The 24,421-nt window shown below is 47.2% G+C and overlaps 1 protein-coding gene across 1 annotated transcript in view; it reads right to left on the bottom strand.

The window, feature by feature from the left end:
* LOC135918455 (E3 ubiquitin-protein ligase MARCHF2-like) overlaps window positions 1–24,421 on the bottom strand; it is a 195,909-nt gene that overhangs the window by 139,114 nt on the left and 32,374 nt on the right. The window contains exons 2-3 of the mRNA XM_065452094.2: window positions 13,458–13,694; window positions 12,551–12,771 (exon numbers count right to left, since the gene is read on the bottom strand). Of these exons, the coding sequence (XP_065308166.1) occupies window positions 12,551–12,771; window positions 13,458–13,682 (446 nt within the window). The 5' untranslated portion in view covers window positions 13,683–13,694. The remainder of the gene's footprint in view (window positions 1–12,550; window positions 12,772–13,457; window positions 13,695–24,421) is intronic.

The raw sequence follows: 24,421 nt of genomic DNA, 5'->3' as shown, positions 1-24,421 counted from the left end.
TCTTCCAGGTATCAGTTCACCACTGCTAAAGAACCACATTTGATCCTTCAGCCAGGTACGCTCCGGCGTCCCACAAGGGAGGGTGCATGGCCCTTTGCTTTTCCTGATATTATGCGAAGCATATTACGAGAGCTCAACCCAGCTCCTCAGGCGCGGCGGTGTCGCCTTCAATGACCTTTGATCCCATGCCATACCACGTGACACCGTGACGTCACGACAGAGGAGAAACGGGGCTCCAACTCGCGCCGTCGCTCGCGGCCTCGCTCAACTCTCGCAAGATGGGCTGGGTGGGAATCGAACCAGGGTCTCCTGAGTGTGAGGCGGAGACGCTACCACTGAGCCACGAGTACGATGCTTCAAAGCGGTACAAAAGCGCCTCTAGTGAATGCGGTGTTGCCTTAGAAACGAGCTGTTTCTAAGGCTCAGGCGTGCGTCGCTTGCTCAGGCGCACATTTCGTTGCCGCGCCGAACGCTGCGTTGCTCGACGCTCACCGCGTCCAATGCGGGGCGCGTAGTCGCTGGCGGGTCGACGGGAACGCTGTCGCGTTCCACTCTTGAAGGCGAAGCAGAGTAACGCATGAGTTGTTTCTTCGTCTAGCTGATCCAAATATAGCCAAGCAACAGCAGTTCACCAGGCTAAACAGTGGTTCAACAACTAAAATAAAGGCTAGTATGCTTCGCATCCTGGGCTTAACCTTAGCTAAGCCACAGCCATTTTTTATTAACGATTTACCCAACTCCATTTCTTCCCAAAGGAGACTTTTCGCTGACGATTGCGAAATTCACCACCAAATTCAATCTAACGATGATCGCTTAGCCCTGCAATCTGACCTTGATTCAGTAACAGCATGATGCTCTACCTGGCTCATGCAGCTTAACCTATCGAAAACAAAATTGATGTATTTTACTAAACATCAGTCTCGAACCGAAACCGCGTATACCTTAAATAATGCTACAGTCGAATCCGTAACTACATATAAGTACCTCGGTCTTCCGGTTCATTCAGACCTAACATGGAACCATCATATTAGTCTTATTCTTGCATCCACTTATCGGTCATTAGGCCTCCAAAAACATGACTTGAAGCATGCTCCTTCTCACCTCCGATTACGGGCCGTCTGTACACTAATTAGATCTGAAATTGAATATGCTTCGCCTATTTGAGGCCCTCATCAAGGATATTTAATAAACAACATTGAATCATTGCACAATCACGCAGTTCATTTCATTTACTTTAATTACTCACGTCATACCAGCATCACAGCATTAAAAGAACGCGCTGGCCGGCAAGAACTATGTCGTACCCGAAAAGCTGCAAGTTTATCACTTTTTCATAAGCTATATCATCTCTCAATACTTCATAATGACTTATTTTGTTTGCCTTCTTCCATGTTTGACCAGCGCGATCATCCATTTAAGGTTTAGCGCTTGTCATGTCGTACATTTAACTACGAACATTTTTTTTCATACCACGCACCATAACTGACCGGAATGCTCTGCCTCCATGTGTTACCACTTCCACTGATCCCGATAACTTTTGCAATTGGTTGTCTGCCTTAACTACTGCTTACCATGATGCATATATTATTCATCTTTGAACTGTTTCCTTTTGCTTAGTATGTCTTATAATGTAGATCTTGTTGGTTCATTTCATTTTATGCTGTTTGAAAGATGCAAAATTGGTATAATTTTTTATACTGCCTTGTTCATGTTATTGCTTCTCTTCTTTTTCTTTGTGCTTGTCGGAGTTAACAATATTTCCAACTTTTATTATAATGTCACATGATGTGTGCTTAATTCTTTCAATGAATTTGTAGTCTATTCTATTTTTATCAACTACATATATATATATATATATATATATATATATATATATATATATATATATATATATATATATATATATATATATATATATATATATATATATATATATATATATATATTGGTGCAGGAAGAAAGCAGGCCCACGAGTGTAAAATAAAGTACATTTACAAATTGTGTACATGGCGTTCACGCAACTGCCAGACTTCGTATTCTTCTAGTCCCATTCAACGTCCTTCACTTCACCGTAACATCACCCTCCCGGCGGGGTAGCTCCGTCCCGGTGCAAGTTATAGAGCCTCACTTAATGGGGGGACATAGGGCTTGAGCATGGCGACGTGAACAACATCGCTGGTTACGTTTGGAGGCACTGAAGGCTGACCGACTGGGGCGATCTCGTATGTCACGTATGACAGGTGGCGTAAGATCTTATATGGACCAGAATAACGGGAAAGTAGTTTTTCCGACAAGCCGACGTGACGTGAAGGCGTCCAGAGAAGGACAAGGGAACCAGGTGATAAATTGTGGTCTCGGTGCCGAAGGTCGCAGCGTCGCTTTTGAGAACCTTGCGAGACTGTGAGGTGATGACGGGCGACATCTCGGGCCTGGACGGCTAATTCAATAGCATCGCGAGCGTAACCAGTGCTGGGTGATTGTACTGCGGAAGCTAGCAACGTGTCAAAGGGCAAGGTGGGGTCGCGGCCATACAAAAGGTAAAATGGTGAAAATCCAGCAGTGTCGTGACGGGACGAGTTGTATGCGAAAGTGACGTATGGTAAAGCGTCGTCCCAGTCGCGGTGATCGTCGGAAGCGTACATAGCGAGCATTTCAGTTAGTATGCGGTTCAGTCGCTCGGTGAGGCCGTTTGTTTGAAGGGGGTAGGCGGTAGCAATGTGTTGTTCTGTAGAACAGGAGCGGAGCAGATCATCGACGACTCTCGACAGAAAGTAGTGGCGGTGATCCGTCAGCAACTGGCGAGGGGCGCGGTGGTGCAGGATGACGTCGTATTGTAAGAATTCGGCAACAGCTATAGCGCAGCTGGTTGGCAGCGCTCGTGCGATGGCATATCTCGTGGCATAATCGTTTGCTACAGCAATCCATTTGTTTCCTTTGATGGAAATTGGAAAGGGGCCAAGGAGGGCGAGGCCCACACGGAAGAACGGCTCCGTAGGTATATCGATTGGTTGAAGCAAACCAGCGGGAAGCATAGCAGGTGTCTTCCGGCGCTGACACAGGTCGCAAGACGCGACATTACAGCCCACATAGCGATAAATGCCTGGCCAGAAGAAGCGGCGCCACAAGCGGTCGTATGTACGAGTGATGCCCAGATGTCCAGCAGTAAGAGAGTCGTGAAGTTGCTGGAGCACGGTGAGTCGAAGGTGTTTGGGAACGACTAGGAGGAGTTCCGGGCTGTCAGGACGAACGCTGCGACGGTATAAAGTTCCATCGCGCAAGGTGAACATTCGAAGGGACGGGTCATTGGGCGAAGAGCTTAGGCGTGCCATAAGTGTTCGAAGAACAGGATCTTTACACTGCTCGTCACCAATATGGAGGAAGCCGGAGAGGGATAGAACGCTGATGTCCGAGTCTGCATTGGTATCGTCCGGTTGATCCACGGGATTGCGGGACAAGCAGTCAGCATCTTTGTGCAGGCGCCCTGACTTATACACAACAGAAAATTTATATTCTTGTAGACGCAATGCCCAACGTGCAAGGCGTCCAGTTGGGTCCTTCAAAGAGGAGAGCCAGCAGAGGGCGTGATGATCGGTTACGACGCAGAAGCTCCGACCGCAAAGGTACGGTCGAAATTTGGCGACTGCCCATACGAGCGCGAGATATTCTCTCTCAGTAATGGAGTAATTTCGCTCGGGCGTGGAAAGAAGGCGGCTAGCGTAAGCGATGACACGGTATTGGCCCTGTTGACACTGAGCGAGGACAGCGCCGATGCCATGACCACTCGTCAGTTCGTACTTCAGTGGGCGCAGAAGGGTCAAAGTGTGACAGAATCGGGGAACTTGTAAGTCGCTCAATCAGGGTAGAGAAGGCTTTCTCTTGCAGTGGTCCCCATGAGATAGAAACGTCTTTCTTAAGAAGGTCAGTGAGAGGGTGAGCGATGTCCGCAAAATTTATCACAAATCACCGGAAATAAGGGCATAAGCCCAGAAAACTACGCACATCATTTGTTGAACAAGGTACAGGAAAATTTCGCACGGCATGAACTTTCTGTGGATCAGGTTGGATTCCGGCGGCGTTTACGAGATGGCCGAGCATGCTAATCTCACGGCGACCGAAAAGGCACTTGGAGGAGTTTAGCTGAAGGCCAGCACTGCGAAACACGGAGAGTATAGTTGTGAGGCGCGGCAGGTGGCTCTCAAAGTTCGACGAAAACTCAATCACATCGTCGAGGTAACAGAGGCATGTAGACCACTTCAAGCCGCGCAAGAGAGAGTCCATCATGCGCTCGAATATAGCTGGCGCATTGCATACTCCAAAAGGCATGACTTTAAATTGGTACAGACCGTCTGGTGTGACGAAGGCAGTTTTCTCGCGGTCTATTTATCTACGCTAATCTGCCAATAGCCGGAGCGGAGGTCAATTGATGAAAAGTATTGGGATCCGTGAAGGCAGTCAAGAGTGCCATCAATGCGAGGCAGGGGATAAACATCCTTCTTTGTTATCCTGTTGAGGTGACGGTAGTCAACGCAGAAGCACCACGAGTTGTCTTTTTTCTTTACTAACACAACCGGTGATGCCCACGGGCTACTGGAAGGTTCAATGATGTCCTTGTCCATCATTCCGTCTACCTCTTTCTTTATGATGGCCCTTTCTGCTGCGGAGACACGATATGGCCGCCTATGAATGGGGCTGGCGTCACCGGTGTTGATGCGATGCGTGACAACAGATGTCTGGCAAAGTGGACGGTCGTCCAAGTCAAAGATGCCCCGATAAGATTATAGAAGGTGACGAAGAGCTGTTGTTTGCTCGGAAGGAAGTTCAGGGACGGTCGTCTTAGACACATCGTCCGCAGGCGTCGAGTACGAAGGAGTGGGTGACAAAGGTCCGTTCGTACTGCGGAAGGATGCAGATGTCAAAAAAGAAATCTGAAATTCTTCCAAAGGAGTGATATGCGCTACGGCGATTCCGTGTGGCAGCACATGCGACGAAAATCCGAAATTTAGGATGGGCACTCGAGCGCAGTTTTCGCGGATCCGGATTAAGGTGCTTGGTAGGGCAATATTGCGCGACAAAACCACGTCAGTAAGCGGCGACACGACGTACTCGCCATCAGGTACGGGAGGACAGGGCGTCAGGAGGATATTTGTAGCCGCCTGTGGAGACAGCCTTGCAAATTCAGCGAAACATAAGCGCTGTGAAGCACAAGTGGTTTCGTCGGCAGAAAGCGGCAGATCCAACTACCTGCGGAGCAGTCAATTTGGGCAGTGTGTTTCGAAAGGAAGTCGAGGCCGAGAATTAGGCCGTGTGGACAGTGTTCGAGGACGATAAATAAAACAACGGTATAATGGCCCCCAATGGTCACACGTGATGGTCACATTCTAAGGACAGGTGAAGTATTCCCATCGGCGACTCGCACAGTGCACGGTACGGCGGGTGTAAGAACCTTTTTGAGCCTTCGGCGTAGAGCAGCACTCATAACTGACAGCCGCGGTCCTGTATCAACGAGAGATCTAACAGGAACTCCATCAACTTCAATGGCCAGTAGGTTTCCACATGTAGGCAGGGTCAACAGAGGATTTGTGGGCGGGGTCGCAATTGCAGCTTCACCTCCGGGAGCTGCACCACCTAGTTTCCCGAAGCGAAGCGACGGGTTGCAGAGGGGGACGAAGAGCGGTGAACAAGAGGCGAACTGGACCTACGACCTTGCGGAGACGGGGAGCGGCTGGATCTTGGTGGAGCATTGTCGGCGTTGATGTTCCTAGTCGGCCTATAGGGCGAGAAAGTACGATTGTCTGGTACTTGGCGGAAGTGACTCGGAGACGACCACCGAGGAGGCGACGACCAATGGTTGCGGCAATGACGGGCGATGTGTTCAATACAGGAACAATTAAAACAGATGGGTTTATCATCCCCTGTGCGCCAGTCAGCTTGGTTGCGATGGATTGGCGGTAAGCTTGGCGTCTGGGAGTGAGAGGCCGGAGAAATCTGGTAGGTGTTTGTATGGCGGACCGAGCAGAGAGATGGAATGCCCAAACTTGCTATTTCCTCCCGAACGACCCCTTGTATAAGGGAGATAGCGGGTACGCTTTCCCTACAGTCTGAACGATTTGGAGCCGGGGCCATGGCCTCAAGCTCACGGCGAACGATGCGCGTGATATCTTCCGGTCCTGCGGGCTGAACGAAACGCGGTGGGTCTTCGCAAGAAGATGTCGCGGCGGTATTCGGCAACCGGTCGAAAGCTTGAGCGACGTGACGGCCCTTCGCTTGTTCGAAGCGCCGGCACTCCTTTATAATTGCATCCACAGTGGCACAATCCTTACACATCAGGAGATTGAATGCATCGTCTGCAATACCTTTCAGTATATGAGCAATCTTGTCATCCTCGGTCATGTTGTCATCAGCCTTGCGACAGAGGACCAGCACATCTTGTATGTACACGACATAAGATTCTGTGGACGTCTGAGCGTGGCACGCAAGTTCTTTTTTTGCTGCCAGCTAACGACCGACAGGTCTGCCAAACATGTCTCGCATTTTTTCTTTGCAGACATCCCAACTCGTTAGGTCCGCTTCGTGTGTGTCGTACCATTGCTTCGCAGTTCCCCTCAGTCATGCTTGCTAGCATCATTGTTGTGTCCCATCTGTTGTTGTCGCACACTCGCTCGTACATCGTAAACCAGTCCTCGACGTCGGCGTTGTCCGTGTCACAAAATGTCCCTGGGTCCCGCGGATGAGTAAGTATGACCATTGGCACGGGCTGCTGAGGCGTTGTCGCTTGTGTCGGTTGATTTGTCATTGTGGCGGCAGGTAGATGACGTCCGCTGCGAAGTTCCATGATTGTACCCCGCACCTTCCACCAAAATGTTGCAGGAAGAAAGCAGGCCCACGAGTATAAAATAGTGTATATTTAGAAATGGTGTATATGGCGTTCAGGCAACTGCCAGACTTCGTCTTCTTCTAGCCCCATGCAACTTCTTCCGTCACTTCACCGTAACAATATATATATATATATATATATATATATATATATATATATATATATATATATATATATATAGGGGGGGGTTCAAAGTTCAGCACGCAGGACCCGACGTAACATACGCAGAAAAGAGACGACGACGAACTTTTAGGCAGACTTATTTACTGAACGTTTTCGGCTGGTGGGCCAGCCTTCATCAGAGTACAGTATCCTTATCGGGTGACAACGTTTCCCCGCCTAAAAAATGTTATCGCACAACGCACGACGCACCTGCATGTATCGGAAGTTTCTCTAAAGATATCGATGATTCTATCCGCTGTCTGTTGTCGCCGAACCTTGTGTAATCTGATTTTATCGCTCCACGTGAATGGTGCAGAACTTTCTGGAAGACACGCGGGTACCAGCAATTGCTGTTCAACCTTCTACAACTGACGTATAAAACGCCACGCGCTTGACCCGCCTATCAGATTTCAACGATCGCCCACTGTTTTCGCTGCTATCGTTATGCTTTAGGTGCAGCTCATTTGTGGGCACAGGTTCAACCAACAAAAGTTAGTTACGTCTTTCACAGTATTGCTACTGTGTTCTTCACCGTCACTACCAAGGGACATCTGGTGTGACATCCACATACCACGTGACATCTGAAACCCGAAGACGACTCCAACATCGCCAAGGACCAGCGATCAAGCCGTAGTCAGCAAGGACTGTGACCGGAATACGGATCTCTTCCCGAAAAGACTAGAGGGATCAAGCCCAAGTCAGAAATCCTATTGGCCGCCAAAGCATCCCCCATTCTGCTACAACAACCTTGGCACCCACCAACTTTCAATGGATCATCGTCTGAAGGCTACGAAACCTGGCTGGAGACCTATGAACGAACCACGACCTTCAACAAATGTGACTCCGACGACAAGCTGCGGCATGTATACTTCGCCTTAGAAGACGCTGCCAGAACCTTGTTCGAGAACCGGGAGTTGACTCTGGCAACATGGGACCTGTTCTGAATCGGCTTCCTGTGGACGTTTACGAGTGCCGTGCGCAAAGAAAGGGCTGACGCAGTGCTAGGAACCAGAGTACAATTACCCAAAGAGAACATGGCGATTTTCACCGAGGAGATGACGCGACTGTTCCGCCATGCCGACCCTGATCTGCGTGAGACGATCAGAGCAGTTGTGCGGGAGGAACTTCAGAAGTGGTTCTCTTTATCACCACCTCAAGTGTTTTAGATCGCCAACGTGGTACATGAGGCTTTCCAACAATCCCACCTAGTCCCTCAAACGCCGCAGCCACAGCCGCAAACGGTGACGTCCGCGCCCCTAGCCAGCGGTCACGTTCCCCTTCCGTGGCCGCGGCAGGGTCGGGTAACGCCACAGTTCCGTCGTCCGCCCCCGCCACTGAGAGCACGCCAACCCATCGCCCCACACAGCATTCCAAGGAAGACTGACGTTTGGCAACCCCAGACTACCGTCCGCTTTGCTATCACTGCGACGACACCAGCCCCATCTACCGTCGGTGTCCTTGCCGCGAGATCGGATTGCGAGGGTTCGCCGCCAACGCACCCCGCGCTCTGCAAAAGTAAACGCCCACGCAACATCACCGATTACCTGCCCACCACTCAGTGGAGCCCTCAACGACCGTACCACTCACCAACACCAGGTCCCTCCCTACCTGTTGCCGCAGCGCCGACCGTACACTGGCTCTGCACGTGGCCGGTCTGTCAGCCCATATCTGGAAAACTAAAAGCAGCAGCCGTTGGAGGTGCGGTTGCTGTTCGTCGAAAAAATGAAGCTCCTCCGCCACCGACGAAGACGCCGAAGGCACTATCTAGACGACAAAACAACGACATGCCGCCAGCCCTACGAAGCCTGGAAGCAAAGAATGCACCAACCAAGGACCTGACGATGCGATGTAACAGGCACACTTCAACGCGAAGCAGCCGTGATCCGACGCCAAGACTAAACTGCAACGCAAAACAATGAGCCACCGACCTCGACGTGTTGCTCGACGGCCACACAGGAACCGCATTAGTAGACACAGGAGACAAATACGCCGTCATGAGTGGACCCTTCACCACGAAATTGAAGAAAGTTATGATCGTGGCGGAAGGCCTCCAAATTCAGACCGCTGGAGGGCACCTAATAAAGCCGACTGGAATATGCACCGCAAGAACTCCAGTTCATGACTAGACCCACCCTGCCACCACCATTGTCCTTCAACAGTGCACACGAGAAATCATTCTCGGTATGGACTTCCTGAACCAACATGCTGCAATCATCGACCTGAAGTCGAAGTCCATACCACTGTCGGAAGATCAAGCGATACCGTCGCAGAGCTCCCGTGTCACCACGCCTTGAGTGTGATCGAAGATCAAGTAAGCCTCCCGCTTCGCTACAGCATTATTTCCGTTCCAACCGAAACACTCGCAGGCGTAGGAGGCGTCATCGAGGGTGAGTAACGTCTACTGCTCAACCATGAAATTTGCGTGGCAAGAGGGATAGCTCGACTGCATGGAGGGAAAGCAAAAGTGATGTTGACAAACTTCAGCCAGGAGTGCAAGCACATGAGCAAGGGCACGACGATCGCGTACATGAAGGAAAGTGTGGAAACCAGCAATGCATTTGTTCTCTCCGATTCTGCTGCATCCACCTCGACGACTACAGTTCCCGAGCCAGACTTCGACACGAATACAAGTCTCCCCATCATTAAGCAGCAACAGCTTAGAAGTCTGCTCCAACGATACAAACACGCTTTTCGACGTCATCGAGGATTCGAGAAACACCAGTCGCAAAGCATCGAATAATAAGCGAAAAGTACGCTCGACCACTCTGCCAGATACCTGACCGAGTTTCGACGCGAGAACTGAAGGCTATAAAAAACAGGACGACGAAATGCTGCCCAATAACATCATCCAACCATCAAAAATCCCTTTGGCATGCCCTGTTGTCTTTGTGAAGAAAAAGCACGGAATCATGCATTTCCGCGTCAATTAGCGTCGACTGCACAAGATCACTAAGAAGGAGGTATAACTATACCGCCTACCACGGATAGACGACGCATTCGATCGGCTCTGCGACGCCAAATACTTCTCGTCGATGTATCTCAAGTCCTGCTACTGGCAAATCGAAGTTCACGAGAGAGATCTCGAAGAGACCGCCTTCATCACGCCAGATGGCTTCTACGAGTTCGCTGGTAAATGATTCACCCGGCTGCTGTGCACTTTCTCGCAAAAGCGACTCCGCTCACAGCTTGCGCACAGCAGGACGACCAAACAGCGGCTACCAAACTAAAGAGGTCTTGAACGAGGACCACGTCGCAAAGTCGGTCTCATGATTGGTGTGCCAGAGTGGCGAATCCCGCGATATCCAAGAGCACGTTGCTCAATTTGGCGGGATCGTCCAATTTGTTGTGGGCGATTACCCTTTCGTACGTTGCAGCCAGTCCTCGACGCCAGTATCGTCCGCGCCATCGAAGATGACATGATCCCTGTGCGGAGGCACACCAGAGCCCAGGACAGACTGAGGAGGCGCTTGCTGGGATGGAGTAGGCGGCGTTTGCAGGGATGCATCCTCAGGCATGGTTGAGCTTAGGGTATGGGATCGAAGTGCCACGGTTACGTTGTAGGCCGAAGCAACCTCTACCACTTGGAAAGGCGTTCATATTAGTCACCCGCGTTGGGGACCGACCGTTAGTGCAGGGCTCTCAGCTTGAGCGGCATTCACGAGCAAAAGCGCCGAAGAGGACGACCCACTGTATTGTTCCAGTCCTTCTCTACAACATATATATATATATATATATAAATAAATATATATATATATATATATATATATATATATATATATATATATATATATATATATATATATATATATATATATATATATATATATATAAGGAAGGTTCCTTCGGAGACACGCCGTCAAGGGCCAATGTCCGTGGGGGCACGGATGATACATGGTAATTAGTCGCTACTTAACCAAAATAATTATTGAGCTTTTATACCTTTAGCTTCAGTGGGCTCATCGCAAATGGGAAATTCAAACGAGCTATCCGTACAAGCCATACCAACTTTGGATCAAGAAAAATCCGATTACCTGCGCAATTTCGGCACGACGAAATTCGGCTATCACAGCGCACGAAAACGAAACATCGTTGAGCGCACAGCCGCACACCTTCGAGGCGGCGCGCGGCTGATGTCACCCAGAAGCGGGCAGCCAGCGCGCTGCGATAGCAGGGAGTACGGACACGCAGCAGAATAGCGAACAAATATTGCTGTGCGCTTTTCAAAATTGCGTTAGTTCATATCAAGGCTCTTAACTTGTAAACGTTGAAGAGATAGAAGTCTGTCTTTCTTTAAGGAGCACTGTTTAAGTATTTAAAATTTACTAACATGCCCAAACATGCGCGTTAGTCATGGATTCATGGTGCCGCATGAGGGAAATATATTTCCCTCCAATTACAACATATGGTAATGCAACAGGCTCGCAAAGGTTAAAAATCGGGCTCTTTATTGATACGAAAAAAAGAACTTAAGTTTACGCAATACTGTGCCATACTACGTTCTCACTTCTTTCTTTCATATTATACCGATGATGTTCCGTGGTAATTTGTCGAAATCAACACTGCTTACCGGCAGTCCACCAATAAATATTCTTAAAGCCATAGTTACAACACTTTTTCTTTGACAGCCAAGCAAACTACGGGTGCAGCCGAATCGCAATTCGGTTAACAGCCGAATTCGCAGAATGATGCTCTGACTGACCACGCCGTTTTATTATTGTTTTACCGGAAAACAGCGTTTTTTTTTCAGTAACTAAGACCGTTTTCTTTGTACTCGCCACCCAGATAGCTAAAGAAAAGCATTTTTCATAAAGATTTGCTCAGTCACTGGGCCTGGCCTGTTAAATTTATCTGAACGCACAGTATCATATCTACTGTTTGCTATTCTGCTGTTCTGTATAATTTGTATACACGTTTGATGGGAAACTGTATCGTACACTATAAAGCACGGACAGATCATCGTAATAACGTTTGATACTTGGCTCATGTCAATGACAGCTTGTCAACTTACGGTCTTACACTTCTAATCACCTATTATCTCTGCTAGCGCTGAATGAGTGAAAGCGAACAAAAAAGTGACAAGGCCACCTTACAACAACCTTCGCTTGTAACTCGTCTACACAAAAAAGCAATAGAGCTCCTTTCATCCACATCCGTTGGCCATAAAGTTCTGTTGCTTAGGACGAAGCTGCGGCTTCTTCTCGCGGCACAGAAAGGCTACACTGCGTTGGCAAATGCTCCAACAACGCGGGTGTGTCATGCTTTGCGTGCAAGTTAAAGAACTGCCGGTGGTGATCATTAATTCACATCGCTTCACTGCGACGACTCTCGTAGCATCTGCGCAGCGTTCAAACTTCAAAACTACAGCCATGCTTCAATGAATCATGAAATTGTGGTTTTTTTACCGCTGCATCGTTTATAGCCTAGACTTGCAACTCGATGTTTTTGAATTGGCCATTAGTTGTTACATCCCTTTATTCGGGATGTAAATTCGAGCGTCGTAATGTGGAAACTTACCAAACCCTTGCGCACTCAACCAGGATCCAAAATATTGTTTGGAAGACGAGCAGGGCCACGACAAGCAGGTACGCGAACCAGCCGAGGCCGCCGAGGAAACGAGCCGCGTAGCTCCACGCGAACACGAGCACGACCATGTCGCCAGCAGCCGAGACCAGGTTGACGGCCATGCGCAGCACGTCGCCACGGTTGCTCGAGTCGGTGAAGAACTTCCGCAGCGGCTTCATGGAATGCCGGAAATAATTTATAGCTTGAGAGTTCCAGGTAGCCTTCCAGTAAATGTCTCAAGGACAACTTGGCAATATGTGTGGCGCCATGTTGCGAATGCCACGGTATCTTTGCCGTAAGGTACCGAATGACACAAAAGCCGTCAGTCACATTAGAGTGTAATGAAGGAAACAGTGATAGCACAGAAACCTTAGTGCATGATAGTTGGGACATCCTGTATATATGATACGTTATATACTGTAATATAATGTAAATATACTGTAATTTCCAAGGTCAGTTTGAGATCAAGCTAGAATAACTAGTTCGCTTTATTTCTGGCCATTTGGAGTACAACATTAGTACAAGCGAGCAATATATAGTGAAATGACGTGTAACTTAATCGGCTCTGTAATGATTGTAGTACTAATTGGTTTGTTGAAAAATCCATAACCGGCACAGCTTGTGTCGAAAACGCCACTAGCAGGCATGCGTTGAGATTCTTGTGCTTAAGTGAGAATTGTGAGATATTAAAACAGCGTACCATATTGGACACATTAAGCTACGCGGGATTAAGAGTTAGATAAGCTTTAGCTATGTTGTTCAGCTTAGTACTTGTCGTCACAGTGCCCATCTGAAGAAATCTCCCCGTATGTCGGGTCTATCCGCCTTAAAAGAACGCAGCCTCTGCGGCGTCCCTCACCGCGTGGACACGGCGGACCCTGTAGCGAGCCAGGCAGACGCTGCACTGGTTGGCGTCGCGTTCACGCAGCCATCGCTCCAAGCATTCCTTGTGCGTCAGCGCCATGGTGCCGCGGCAGTTGCAGGGAGCGAACAAGTCGCCGCAGCCGCGGTAGCAGATGCGGCACACGAGGCCGCCACCGTCCACGCTGTTGCTGCGCTCGGACTCCGTGCACGGCTTCTCCATGGCTTCGCTTTGCTGTGCAAGATAAAAAAAAAGAATACAGCGCAAATTTGGTCCTAGACACACGGTCTCCTCTTTCAGCAACAATTTCCAGGCTGCACAAGACTTGCGCACTCTTAACCGTGTCATGACGCACGTAAGCTTACACGCAGCCTGTGAGTTTCAAAGATGATCGCCGGAAACCCTCCACGGGGTGGTTTTCTTGCAGACCATTGTTTTCAAGCATGGTTTGCTGCTACTTGATAGGTGCGAAGCGGTCGGCACCTGATTTGACGGGTGCCGCCGTGTGCACCTATGCAAGGTTCTCCTTACATCTGTTAGCGTTCTACGCTAAATCTCAAAGTATCCTCACAAGGACAGCAGCAGCGCATACGTACTGGAAATGTGTGGTATCCAGCAACACCGCCACTACGTCCTTCCGTTTGCTTCCATAGGCTGCATTGAAAATTATCAACGTACTTGGCAACCGACGCTCTCAGGGCGCATATTCGGCACGTTGCCCGATTACCTTCTCACTATCTTGCCGCTCTACCCACAGAAAGGCCACACACAACCTTCAGTCGTTTAATTGATGCCAATCGCCCCTCATTGCCATCGAACTACATGCCTGCAGCAAGACCATCCTTACCTTTATGGTGCCTGCACAGACCTGACATACGCCTCACCATCCCAGGAATCATGAAGAAAGCCAACATGTCCTCGTTTGCCCTTAAGCAGGCCACGTTAGAACATTTACATGAGGTGCACAGTGGCCGCGTACACGTTTACATCGACGGTTCAGTTACATCTGCAAGCGCAGCTGCCGCTGTGCTGATACCAAGAAGATCCGTCAAGATACAGCTAAAGACGTCACATGTATCATCAACGACAGCTGCTGAACTCGTAGCCCTGCGTGCGGCTCTTCATTTTATTAAGGAGGAACCATCCCAGACATGGTCAATCTTCTGTGATTCCAAGGCAGCCCTACAGAGTGTACTCTCAGCACTGCGCCATGGATCACATGAGCAGCTCGCCGCAGAGATCAGAGAAGTCCACCATCGACTAGTTGACGAGGGACACGATATAATATATCAGTGGGTGCCTAGTCACTGTGGCATACATGGCAATGATCGAGCAGATGCAGCTGCCCGATCTGCCCATGACGGCGTCAACTGCGTTGCCATTCCTCTTTCGAGAGCCGACGCAGCGAAAAAACTTGCCACACTTGCGCGTGACCTGACATTAGCCCAGTGGAATTCATCCGATTTCACAAGTGCACGCCTCCATACTCTGTACCCTAATTTACAGCTCCATATTCCGTCCGAGCTTCCACGACGTGACTGCACCCTTCTTATCCATCTATGGCTTGGAGTAGAATTTTCAAATGCCTACTCTTTCCTTATCGGAATGGCCAACAGCCCACTGTGTGACTTCTGCGGGTGCAACGAAACGATCGAGCATCTTCTTTGTCAGTGCTCTCGTTTTAACCTACAAAGAACTGTCCTCTCAGCCACCTTAGACCAACTGGACAAGCGCCCAATGACAGAAGACAAGATCCTTGGAACCTGGCCTACGCGAACATCAGCGCGATCCGCTATGAAGGCGCTGCTGCGATACTTGAAAGACACGGGACTTTCTGACAAATTGTGACAGTACACTGTGTGGCGCAGGACTGTACGGTGACACTGCGTACGACTAGGAATGCCTTTGCGGGTTGCGTGACAGTGCCCACAGAAATAGTTCGTGTGTACGTGCGTGTGTGTGCTTAGGTTTTTTTTCCTTTTTTTTTTATCCTTCTTTCTTTCTCACCTATTGCATCCCCTTTCCCTTCCCCCAGAACAGGGTAGCCAACCGGAGATAATCTCTGGTTAACCTCCCTGTCTTTCCTTTGCCTTTCTCTCTCTCTCTCTTGAAAATTTCTATTCTCCGCATTATGCGCCTAAGAGATTGTGGACGCTGCAAACGGTCGCCCCGAGCGTTGATGACAGTCAGTATTTTTGTCGCTGTTTACGCAGTTTTGGTTTCATCATCATCATCATCTACATCATCATCATCATCATCATCCTATTGTGATGTGTGGTGCGCGACATGTTGCGGTGATTGGGACGGTCAAGAGCAGACGACAACGAGTGCGCGCGCCGAGGCGGATTCCATGCTAGATGAAGGAAAACAACGACGCCGAAGAGCGGCCCTTCTACGCCAGCTGCCCGGCCAGAACACCGCCCCCATCTGTCATGCCGCCTGCTGCCCGAGGCCGGCGTTCGAGCTTCTGTGCCCGTGGGCAGGACAAGAGCAGTCGGGCTACAGGCCCGAGCTCTACACCCAGCTGCCCGGCCAGAACGCCGCCGCCGTCTGCTAGTGCCACCAAGCCACCTGGTTTACTTCTCCCCACCAGAGCTGGCCAGCTCCGGTCGCCCGGTCAACCAACGTACACCACGACCTTTGGTGAGACCGGCGCCACTCCTTTCGTCAGCTTGTCGCCGCGTCGCCGCGTCGAGACTGTTGTGTGTCCCTGCCGTCGTGGCAAGCCCGGACTCGCGCACTACTTAGCTCCATACTAGCCCCAAATGTGTGTCTTGATGTGTATTTGAGTGTTTCTTTTATGTTTGCTATTTTCTTCTATTTATTTTTGAGCCTTCTTTAGTTCCATTAAACGTTTATGTGTGTGTTCGAAACGAACGGCTTTGCCCTCATTTGGGTTCTCGGAGGCCCCGCCTAAGAGAACCATCACAACCTTTTGAGTACACGAACCTTTGTCCCCATATTAGGGTAATCACACCTATTCATGTTCACTGCAGGACGAAGGCCTCTCCCTATGACCTTCAATTACCCCTGTCCTGCGCCAATCTTTTCCAAATAGCACCCGCAAATTTCCTAATTTCGTCGCACCATCTAGTCCTCTGCGTCCTCTACTGCGCTTCCCTTCTCTTGGTACCCATTCTGTCACCCTAATGGCGCCATTTTTTTTCTCTAAATGTCTATTAGAATATGGTCTGTACCCGTTTGATCTCTCATCCAAACCGCTATCTTTCTGTCTCTTAAAGTTATGTCTAGCATTCTTCGTTCCATCGCTCTTTGCGCAGTCCTTAACTTGTTCTGAAGCTTCTTTGTCAGCCTCCAAGTCTCTGCGCAGTATGTCAGCACCGGTAAAATGCATTGATTGAATACTTTCCTTTTCAATCATAACGGTAAGCTCCCAGTCAGGATCACGATGTCTGCCGTATGCGATCCAACACATTTTTATCCTGCTGTGAATTTCCTTCTCATGCTCCGGGTTCCCTGTAATTAGTTGACCTAGATAATCGTACTCCTCCACAGACTCTAGAGGCTGACTTGCGATCTTGAACTCTTGTTCCCTTGCCAAGTTATTTGTAATTATCTTTGTCTTCTGCGTATTAATCTTCAGTCCCACTCTTATACTCTCTCTGTTAAGGACATCAGTCATTTGTTGTAACTCTTCTGGATTGTTGCTGAATAGAACAATGTCATCAGCAAACCGAAGGTTGTTGAGCTATTCGCCGTCGATCTTTACTCCAGTCTTCCTAGTTTAACAGATTGAATACTTCTAAGCACGCAGTGAATAGCATTGGAGAAATGGTGTCTCCTCGTCTGACTCCTTTCTTTATAAGTATCTCCCTACTTTTCTTGTGTAGAATTAAGGTGGCTACCGAATCTCTGTAGATATTATTACGATATCATCGAGCGATGCTCGAGAGACGAGCCGCCGAGAGAACGACGACGAAGTGGGTCAGTGCCCTTGGCGCGAGTGAGTGTCGGCCTGGCGGTCTGGCTCCAGTGTAAATAGCCTGTACATAGCCCCTTTCAACTATGGGCTGTCTAGAGGGCCCACGATGCGGCGGTCGGGCAAGGCCTGACTGTCCCAACGTGGGAGCGGCCCGCAGCGCGCTGAGTCACGTACCTCAGGACCTTATTAAAGTTTTGCATCCATCCATCCATCCATCCATCTGTGTCTTTCCACACGTAACATTCTGGTGGAAGTGCGGGGTATCGATCCCAGCAGCTCTCGCACGCCAAGCGAGAGGTGACGTTATTTTCCACGGTATTTACACAAGCGGTCTTTACTCCTTGATTACGCAATGCCTCTATGACCTAGTATGACCTAGTTGACCTAGATGACTGCTGGTATCTCTACTGAATGAAATGCTTTTCGTTATCTATGAAAGCCATATAGAAAGGCTTACTGTACTCTGCGGATTTCTCCACAACCCGGCTAATGACATGGATGTGATCAATTGTAGAGTAAAATATCCTGAAGCCAGCCTGCTCCCTTGGTTGAGTAAATTCCGGTGTTGCCCTTATTCTATTGGAGATTATTTTGGTAAATGTTTTATATAATACTGGTAGTAAGCTAATGGGCCTATAATTGTTCAGTTCTTTAACGTCGCCCTTTTTCTGGATTAGTATAATGTTTGTATTCTTCCAGTTTTCTGGGACCCTTGCAGTCGATAGACACTTCGTGTAGAGAGTCGCCAGTTTTCCTTGCATTATGTGCCCTCCATCTTTGATTAAATCGACTGTTATTCCATCCTCTCCTGCCGCTTTCTCCCGTTTCTTGCCTTGCAAGGCCCGTCTGAACTCATCTCTAGTTATAGGAGGAGTTTCTGTATACTGTTCATTATTGTTTTGAATAGAGTGCTCTTGGGTCGTCTGGATACTGTAAAGGTCAGTATAGAATTCTTCCACTGCTTTTACTATATCTTGGAGATTGCTGATCATATTACCCTGCTTATCTTTTAGTGCATATATCTTGGTTTGTGCTATGCCAAGTTTCTTTCTCACTGATTTCAGGCTGCATCCATTTTTACGGCTTCTTCAGACATCCTCACGTTATAGCTTCGAATATCGCTTATTTTCGCCCTGTTGATCAGTTTTTACGGTTCCGCGAATTCTATCTTATCTCTTGAGTTAGACACTTTCATTCTTTGTCGTTTCTTTATTAGGTCCTTTATTACTTGGGAGAGCCTTGCTACTGGTTGCCTTGGTGCCTTGCCTCCCACTTCAATTTCTGCCTCTGAAGCCAGCCTCGTTATGTTTTCATTGATTACCTCTATGTCATCATCGTCATCTCTGTTCTAAGGCTGCATATTTGTTTGCAAGTACCAGCCTAAATTTGTCTGCTTTTACCCTTACTGCCTCTCAGTTGACCTGTTTATTGTTCACGAATTTTACTCGTTCTCTGTTCAACTTGAAGTGAATCCTGGCCCTCACTAAGCTATGATCACTACACTTTACCCTGCCTATTACTTCTACATCCTGCACTATGCTGGAATCGGCTGAAAGTACGAAATCAATTTTATTTCTTGTTTCACCATTAGGGCTTTTCCAGGCCCACTTTCTGCTGCTACGTTTCCTGAAAAAAGTGTTCATTATTCTCAGGTTATTCATTTCTGCGAATTCTACCAGCATCTCGCCTCTAGCGTTTCTAGAATCGACACCGTAGTTGCCAGCTGCCTGTTTGCCTTGTGTAGCCGAATTTCCCCATCGCAGTTCTACCATAACAGAAAAAAGTCGATAACAGCGTGCCGTCTGAGGGGACCATCAGTTGCACATTGGACTTGGAATGGTTTTTATACTTTACCAATGGCACGACGTAGCTTATGCTTACGAATTGCTATTCAATATTGCCTTTGACAATATTGAATAGCGAATATTCATTCTGAATAGGGAATATGGAATTTTGCAACGAGTTCTATTTTACATCGTGGCAAGTGAGGCATTTATTATTTATTTATTTATTTATTTATTTAGCCTCAGGGCTTTCGTCATTAGAGAGGGGAGTGCGTTATACAACAAATAAGAAGGAAATAAAACATGACATTATACACAATATTTGCTAATTATGCAATGTTAGCTGAAAGTATGATAAATGCAGTAATATAACATGGCATATAAAAGTAACATAAAACAAGACAAAAGAAAACACCAGGAGCAATTCGTACAAATGTTTGCTATTGTACACTGTTAGCTAGTGCTTTTCGAAAATGATCATTGTTATTAATGGAAACAATGTCAGAAGGAAGTTCATTCCAATCTTTCGACGTAAGAGGCAAAAATGAGTGTAAAAAGTGTGTCGTGTTACATGTACCAATTCTAACTTTATGATGATGATCAGTACGGTGAGATAAATAATATGGTAGCGACATGAATTTTGGATGAAGTGTAGGGTGGTGATACAGCTTATGAAAAAAATGAAAGGCGGGAAATTTTTCGACTTGTTGCTAGCGGTTGAAGACCCAGATTCAATTCCATTGAAGAAACGCTCGCACCACGGCAGTAATTCCAAAGAATTTTTTTTATTCTTTATTCAAGAATTACCCCGCATTGCCCGAAGGCGTTATAGCAGGGGGGTTACAGGAGGGAAAAAAACAAATCTTCATTCGTACAGCACACTTGCTCTTCACACAGCCGATTCCACTCCACAATAGTTTTCACAAAAAAGGAATCCGCAAACAAGTGCGTCCTGGCACGGTATTCGAGGATTTTAAGTGAATGGTCATTACGCCTAGAAATATAATGTGGTTCTTTCAATTAGCGTTTACTGCTAATTCCAGTCTTATTATTAAGTATGAGGTATAAAAACTTCAGTCTCAACTTTTTCCGCCGAGAGGAAAGCAGCTCCCAATTCAATTCAAGTTTCATTTCAGTACAACTTTCTCTCCGCCCATACCGCCCCAGGACGAACCTAGCAGCTCGGTTTTGAATTCTTTCCAGCTTATCAATCAAGTTTTTCTGCACGGGGTCCCAGACGGCACAGGCGTATTCCAAAATTGGTCTAACACATGTTAGGTAAGCAGTTTTCTTTAGGTTCGGCTGTGAACATTTCAAGTTCCTCTGAATAAAATTGAGTGCCCTACCAGCTTTTACAATGACGTCATCTACATGAGCAGACCATGAACAGTCGGATGAGAGCGTCACACCTAGATACTTGTATATAGGTTCGTTTTTTATCAGGGTATTATTTATCTGGTAAAGATTTACAATCCGCTTCTTCTTTCTTGTAAAACATACATGAACACACTTTTTTAAATTCAAATTCATCTTCCATGTGGAACACCAAGTATTAATACATTCTAAGTCAGATTGTAACATGGCAGCATCTTGTTCACTCTTAATCTTCCTATAAACAACACAATCGTCGGCAAACAACCGTATACATGAAGAAATACCAACAGAAATATCATTTATATAAAGTAGAAACAAAAGTGGCCCTAAGACTGAGCCCTGTGGGACTCCTGACGTCACATCAGCGTATGCCGAGCTTTTTCCGTTCAAAACAACACATTGTCGGCGCTGAGACAGATAATTTTCAATCCAAGCGAGTACGCTTGAGTGAATATTTAACATTTTAAGTTTAATAAGAAGAAGTGGATGTGACACTGTATCGAATGCCTTGCGAAAGTCTAAAAAGACACAATCTGTTTGTCCTCCCTCGTCAACATCGAATGCCAATTCGTGATAAAATTCAATTAATTGTGTTGTGCAAGATAGACCTTTCCGAAACCCGTGTTGTTCTTTGATTAGTATATTATTATTTGTTATATGACGCATTATCTCGGGATATATAATATGCTCAATGATTTTGCACGAGATGGATGTTAGTGAGATTGGCCTGTAATTCGCGACATCTCTTTTCGAACCCCCTTTATGAATAGGTACAACATGAGCCGTTTTCCAGTCATTAGGTAAGAGTCCTGTGGATAGCGATTTCTCATAGATTAAATAAAGGTACATCGAGATAGGTGTAGCACACCTCTTTAGAATACGTGGAGATATACCATCCGGACCGTTTGCTTTGGTTTCATCTATGACCTTTAGGAGTGCCTCGATGCCTCTAACGCTTAATTCAACTTGTTCCATTAAAGGAAGTCTGCTTGCATGTGGTGTAGAGCTATGATTGGATTTAGGTAGGAAGACAGATTGAAAATATGTATTCAAACACGTTGTCTTTTCAATATCGTCTGTAATTATTTGTTGATTACAAACAATTTCATTTATTCCTACGAAATCTGATCCGCATCCTTTTAAAAACCTCCAAAAATGTTTAGGATTAGTTTTCATTCTGTCATTGAGTGTCTTAAAGTACTCTTCCTTCGCATTTTTTATAGCAAACTTATACTCCTGTGTTACTTCAGATAACTTTTCTATGTGATTCATACTCTTAGTTTTTTTGTATCTATTAAATGCTCTCTTTCTTTTTTTAATTATTCTGAGAATACGCGAATTCACCCAGGGTTTCTTACGTTTTTTGAGTCTGGTGGAGTCTACGCTTGGAACATACTTGTCCGTAAGCTCGAGCAGTTTGTCTTTAAATACCCGCCATAAATCATGGATGTCGTAATCCTCAGCAAGACATTCAAAAACCGGCAAGTAATCGAGGAGTTCCTGGGAGATACTAGGATAATCACCTTTTTCGAAGAAAAAAACTCTCCTTGGAGTGGGTGACGTTGATCGGTTAATATCTGTTTTAATGTTTGCAATGACGGCGTGATGGTCACTTATGCCTGGTATTATATAAACCGAGCTAATAAGGGTAGGTGAACTGCAGAACAAAAGGTCCAGAATGTTACTGTTCCGAGTTGGAGCACTGACATACTGTAATAGTCCGAAGGTGTTTACGAGATTTTTCATTTCTAAGTTAATACGGCTGTCAACTTTGCATACACATTCACCTTCAAGCCATTCCAAGTCAGGTAAGTTAAAGTCACCCGCAAGCAAAATAGGCTGCCGGGATGCCTCCGAAACGATGTCAAATAAAGATTGCAACAGTTTTAAATTTGAGTTCGGTGGTCTGTAGAATGATCCAACAGCGTATGAGGAGTTATCAGGTAGGGTGACTGAGCACCAAATTGATTCAACATCGTGGGTATCAAGATCTAGCATGAATGATTTAAGAGAAGAGTGAATTAACAAAAACACCCCTCCACCGAGGCGGGGCCTGTCCTTCCGATAAGCAATGAATTCTTTAGGGAATACTTCGCTATCCGCGATAGACGGGCTCAGCCACGATTCTGTGCCAAAAACGATGTCAGCCTTGACAGACTCTATCAGACCGGCGAATTCATCGACTTTGTTTATTATACTCCTACAGTTTACTACAACAGCAACGAGGTTACGACATACTTGTTTCATTTCCTTTCTATTGCGTCATCGTTCCCTGAATGGAACAACTTCTTTTTTTTCTTTGTCCCACGTGAAGGTCTTTCCGTTAATAATAAGTTTGTTGAAGTTTAGCTTTACCTTGTTATTGCTATCCGCTTTTTTAACTTTTGCGTATTCCCACAGATGCTTCCGTATTTCTCGGGTCTCGGATGAATAATCCTGATCCACACTGTAGGGTGACCCCTTGAACTTATTAGCATTTGACAAGACGTCCTGTTTTTCCTTATATGAAGAAAAATTTGCTATGACTGGCCTTTTGAACCTATCACTGTAACGACCTACTCGGTGTGCCCTTTGTATCGAATTCAGTTCGATCCCCAGGTTAGCTTTGCAAATATCTTTAACCAAGTTTTCCGACTGAATCCACGTTTCAGAATGGTTTCCGTCATTTATTCCATAGAAGACAAGATTAAGCCTGCGACTTCTGTTTTCAAGATCAACGTTCTTTTTTCGCATGGCAGATACTTGTTGTTCAAGTGATCGTATTGCATTTCCTTGATCCGACACTAATTTATTTACCGTTCCAACCCGTTCCTCAGTTACACCAAGCCTACTGTTTACTTCCGCCAGCATAGCCTCGTGTTTGGCTAACTTGGTGTCGATGGTATCTAGCTTGCTCATGATTGCTGCCTGACCAGTCTGTAAACTTTTAAGTACCTCCATTGCTGCTTCCGTGAGAGGTCCAGGATTAAGCTCGACATCGCCCGATAGCAACAAAAGAAGAATCAAGTACAACACTCTGTTGACAAAGAGGCGGCAATTTCGGCAGGACACTCGCGCGCACATTCGTCTGCGACGGTGCGCAGTAGCAATTATCATGGGAGGAGCCGGCAACACACATAGCAGACCATGAAGTTGCATTGGATAGTAAGTACTAACCTGCATAACCAACAGTAGTGTTAGCTGTGCGTCAGCCAGCGTGCCGGCTCCAAATCCCACGAAGCCAAAGTGCTGCGCGGTTAAGTAGGTTCGGTTGGTGTCACGTGGTCCTCGATGATCATCAGGGATTGGTAGTTCGTCGTCGACGAGTGGCTCATTCAAACGGTGATGTAAGGCGGTGATAACTGGCAATCCGCTGTCAAACTTGTTTGTCGTCGTGGCCCATCCGATTTCGCTTGATGAAGACGGTTTCGGCGATAGTGGGAGCAGTGCCCGGTCACCATCCACACCGAGCAGGATCGCTGATCCGATTGCAATAAGGACCTGCATAACCAACAGTAGTGTTAACTGTGCGTCAGCCAGCGTGCCGGCTCCAAATCCCACGAAGCCAAAGTGCTGCGCGGTTAAGTAGGTTCGGTTGGTGTCACGTGGTCCTCGATGATCATCAGGGATTGGTAGTTCGTCGTCGACGAGTGGCTCATTCAAACGGTGATGTAAGGCGGTGATAACTGGCAATCCGCTGTCAAACTTGTTTGTCGTCATGGCCCATCCGATTTCGTTTGATGAAGACGGTTTCGGCGATAGTGGGAGCAGTGCCCGGTCACCATCCACACCGAGCAGGATCGCTGATCCGATTGCAATAAGGACCTGCATAACCAACAGTAGTGTTAGCTGTGCGTCAGCCAGCGTGCCGGCTCCAAATC

This window comes from Dermacentor albipictus, chromosome 2 (genome assembly GCF_038994185.2).
Source record: "Dermacentor albipictus isolate Rhodes 1998 colony chromosome 2, USDA_Dalb.pri_finalv2, whole genome shotgun sequence".
Taxonomy (NCBI): Eukaryota; Metazoa; Arthropoda; class Arachnida; order Ixodida; family Ixodidae; genus Dermacentor; species Dermacentor albipictus.
Note: the sequence above shows the minus strand (reverse complement) of the source record. Positions and strands in the feature narration are given on the sequence as shown.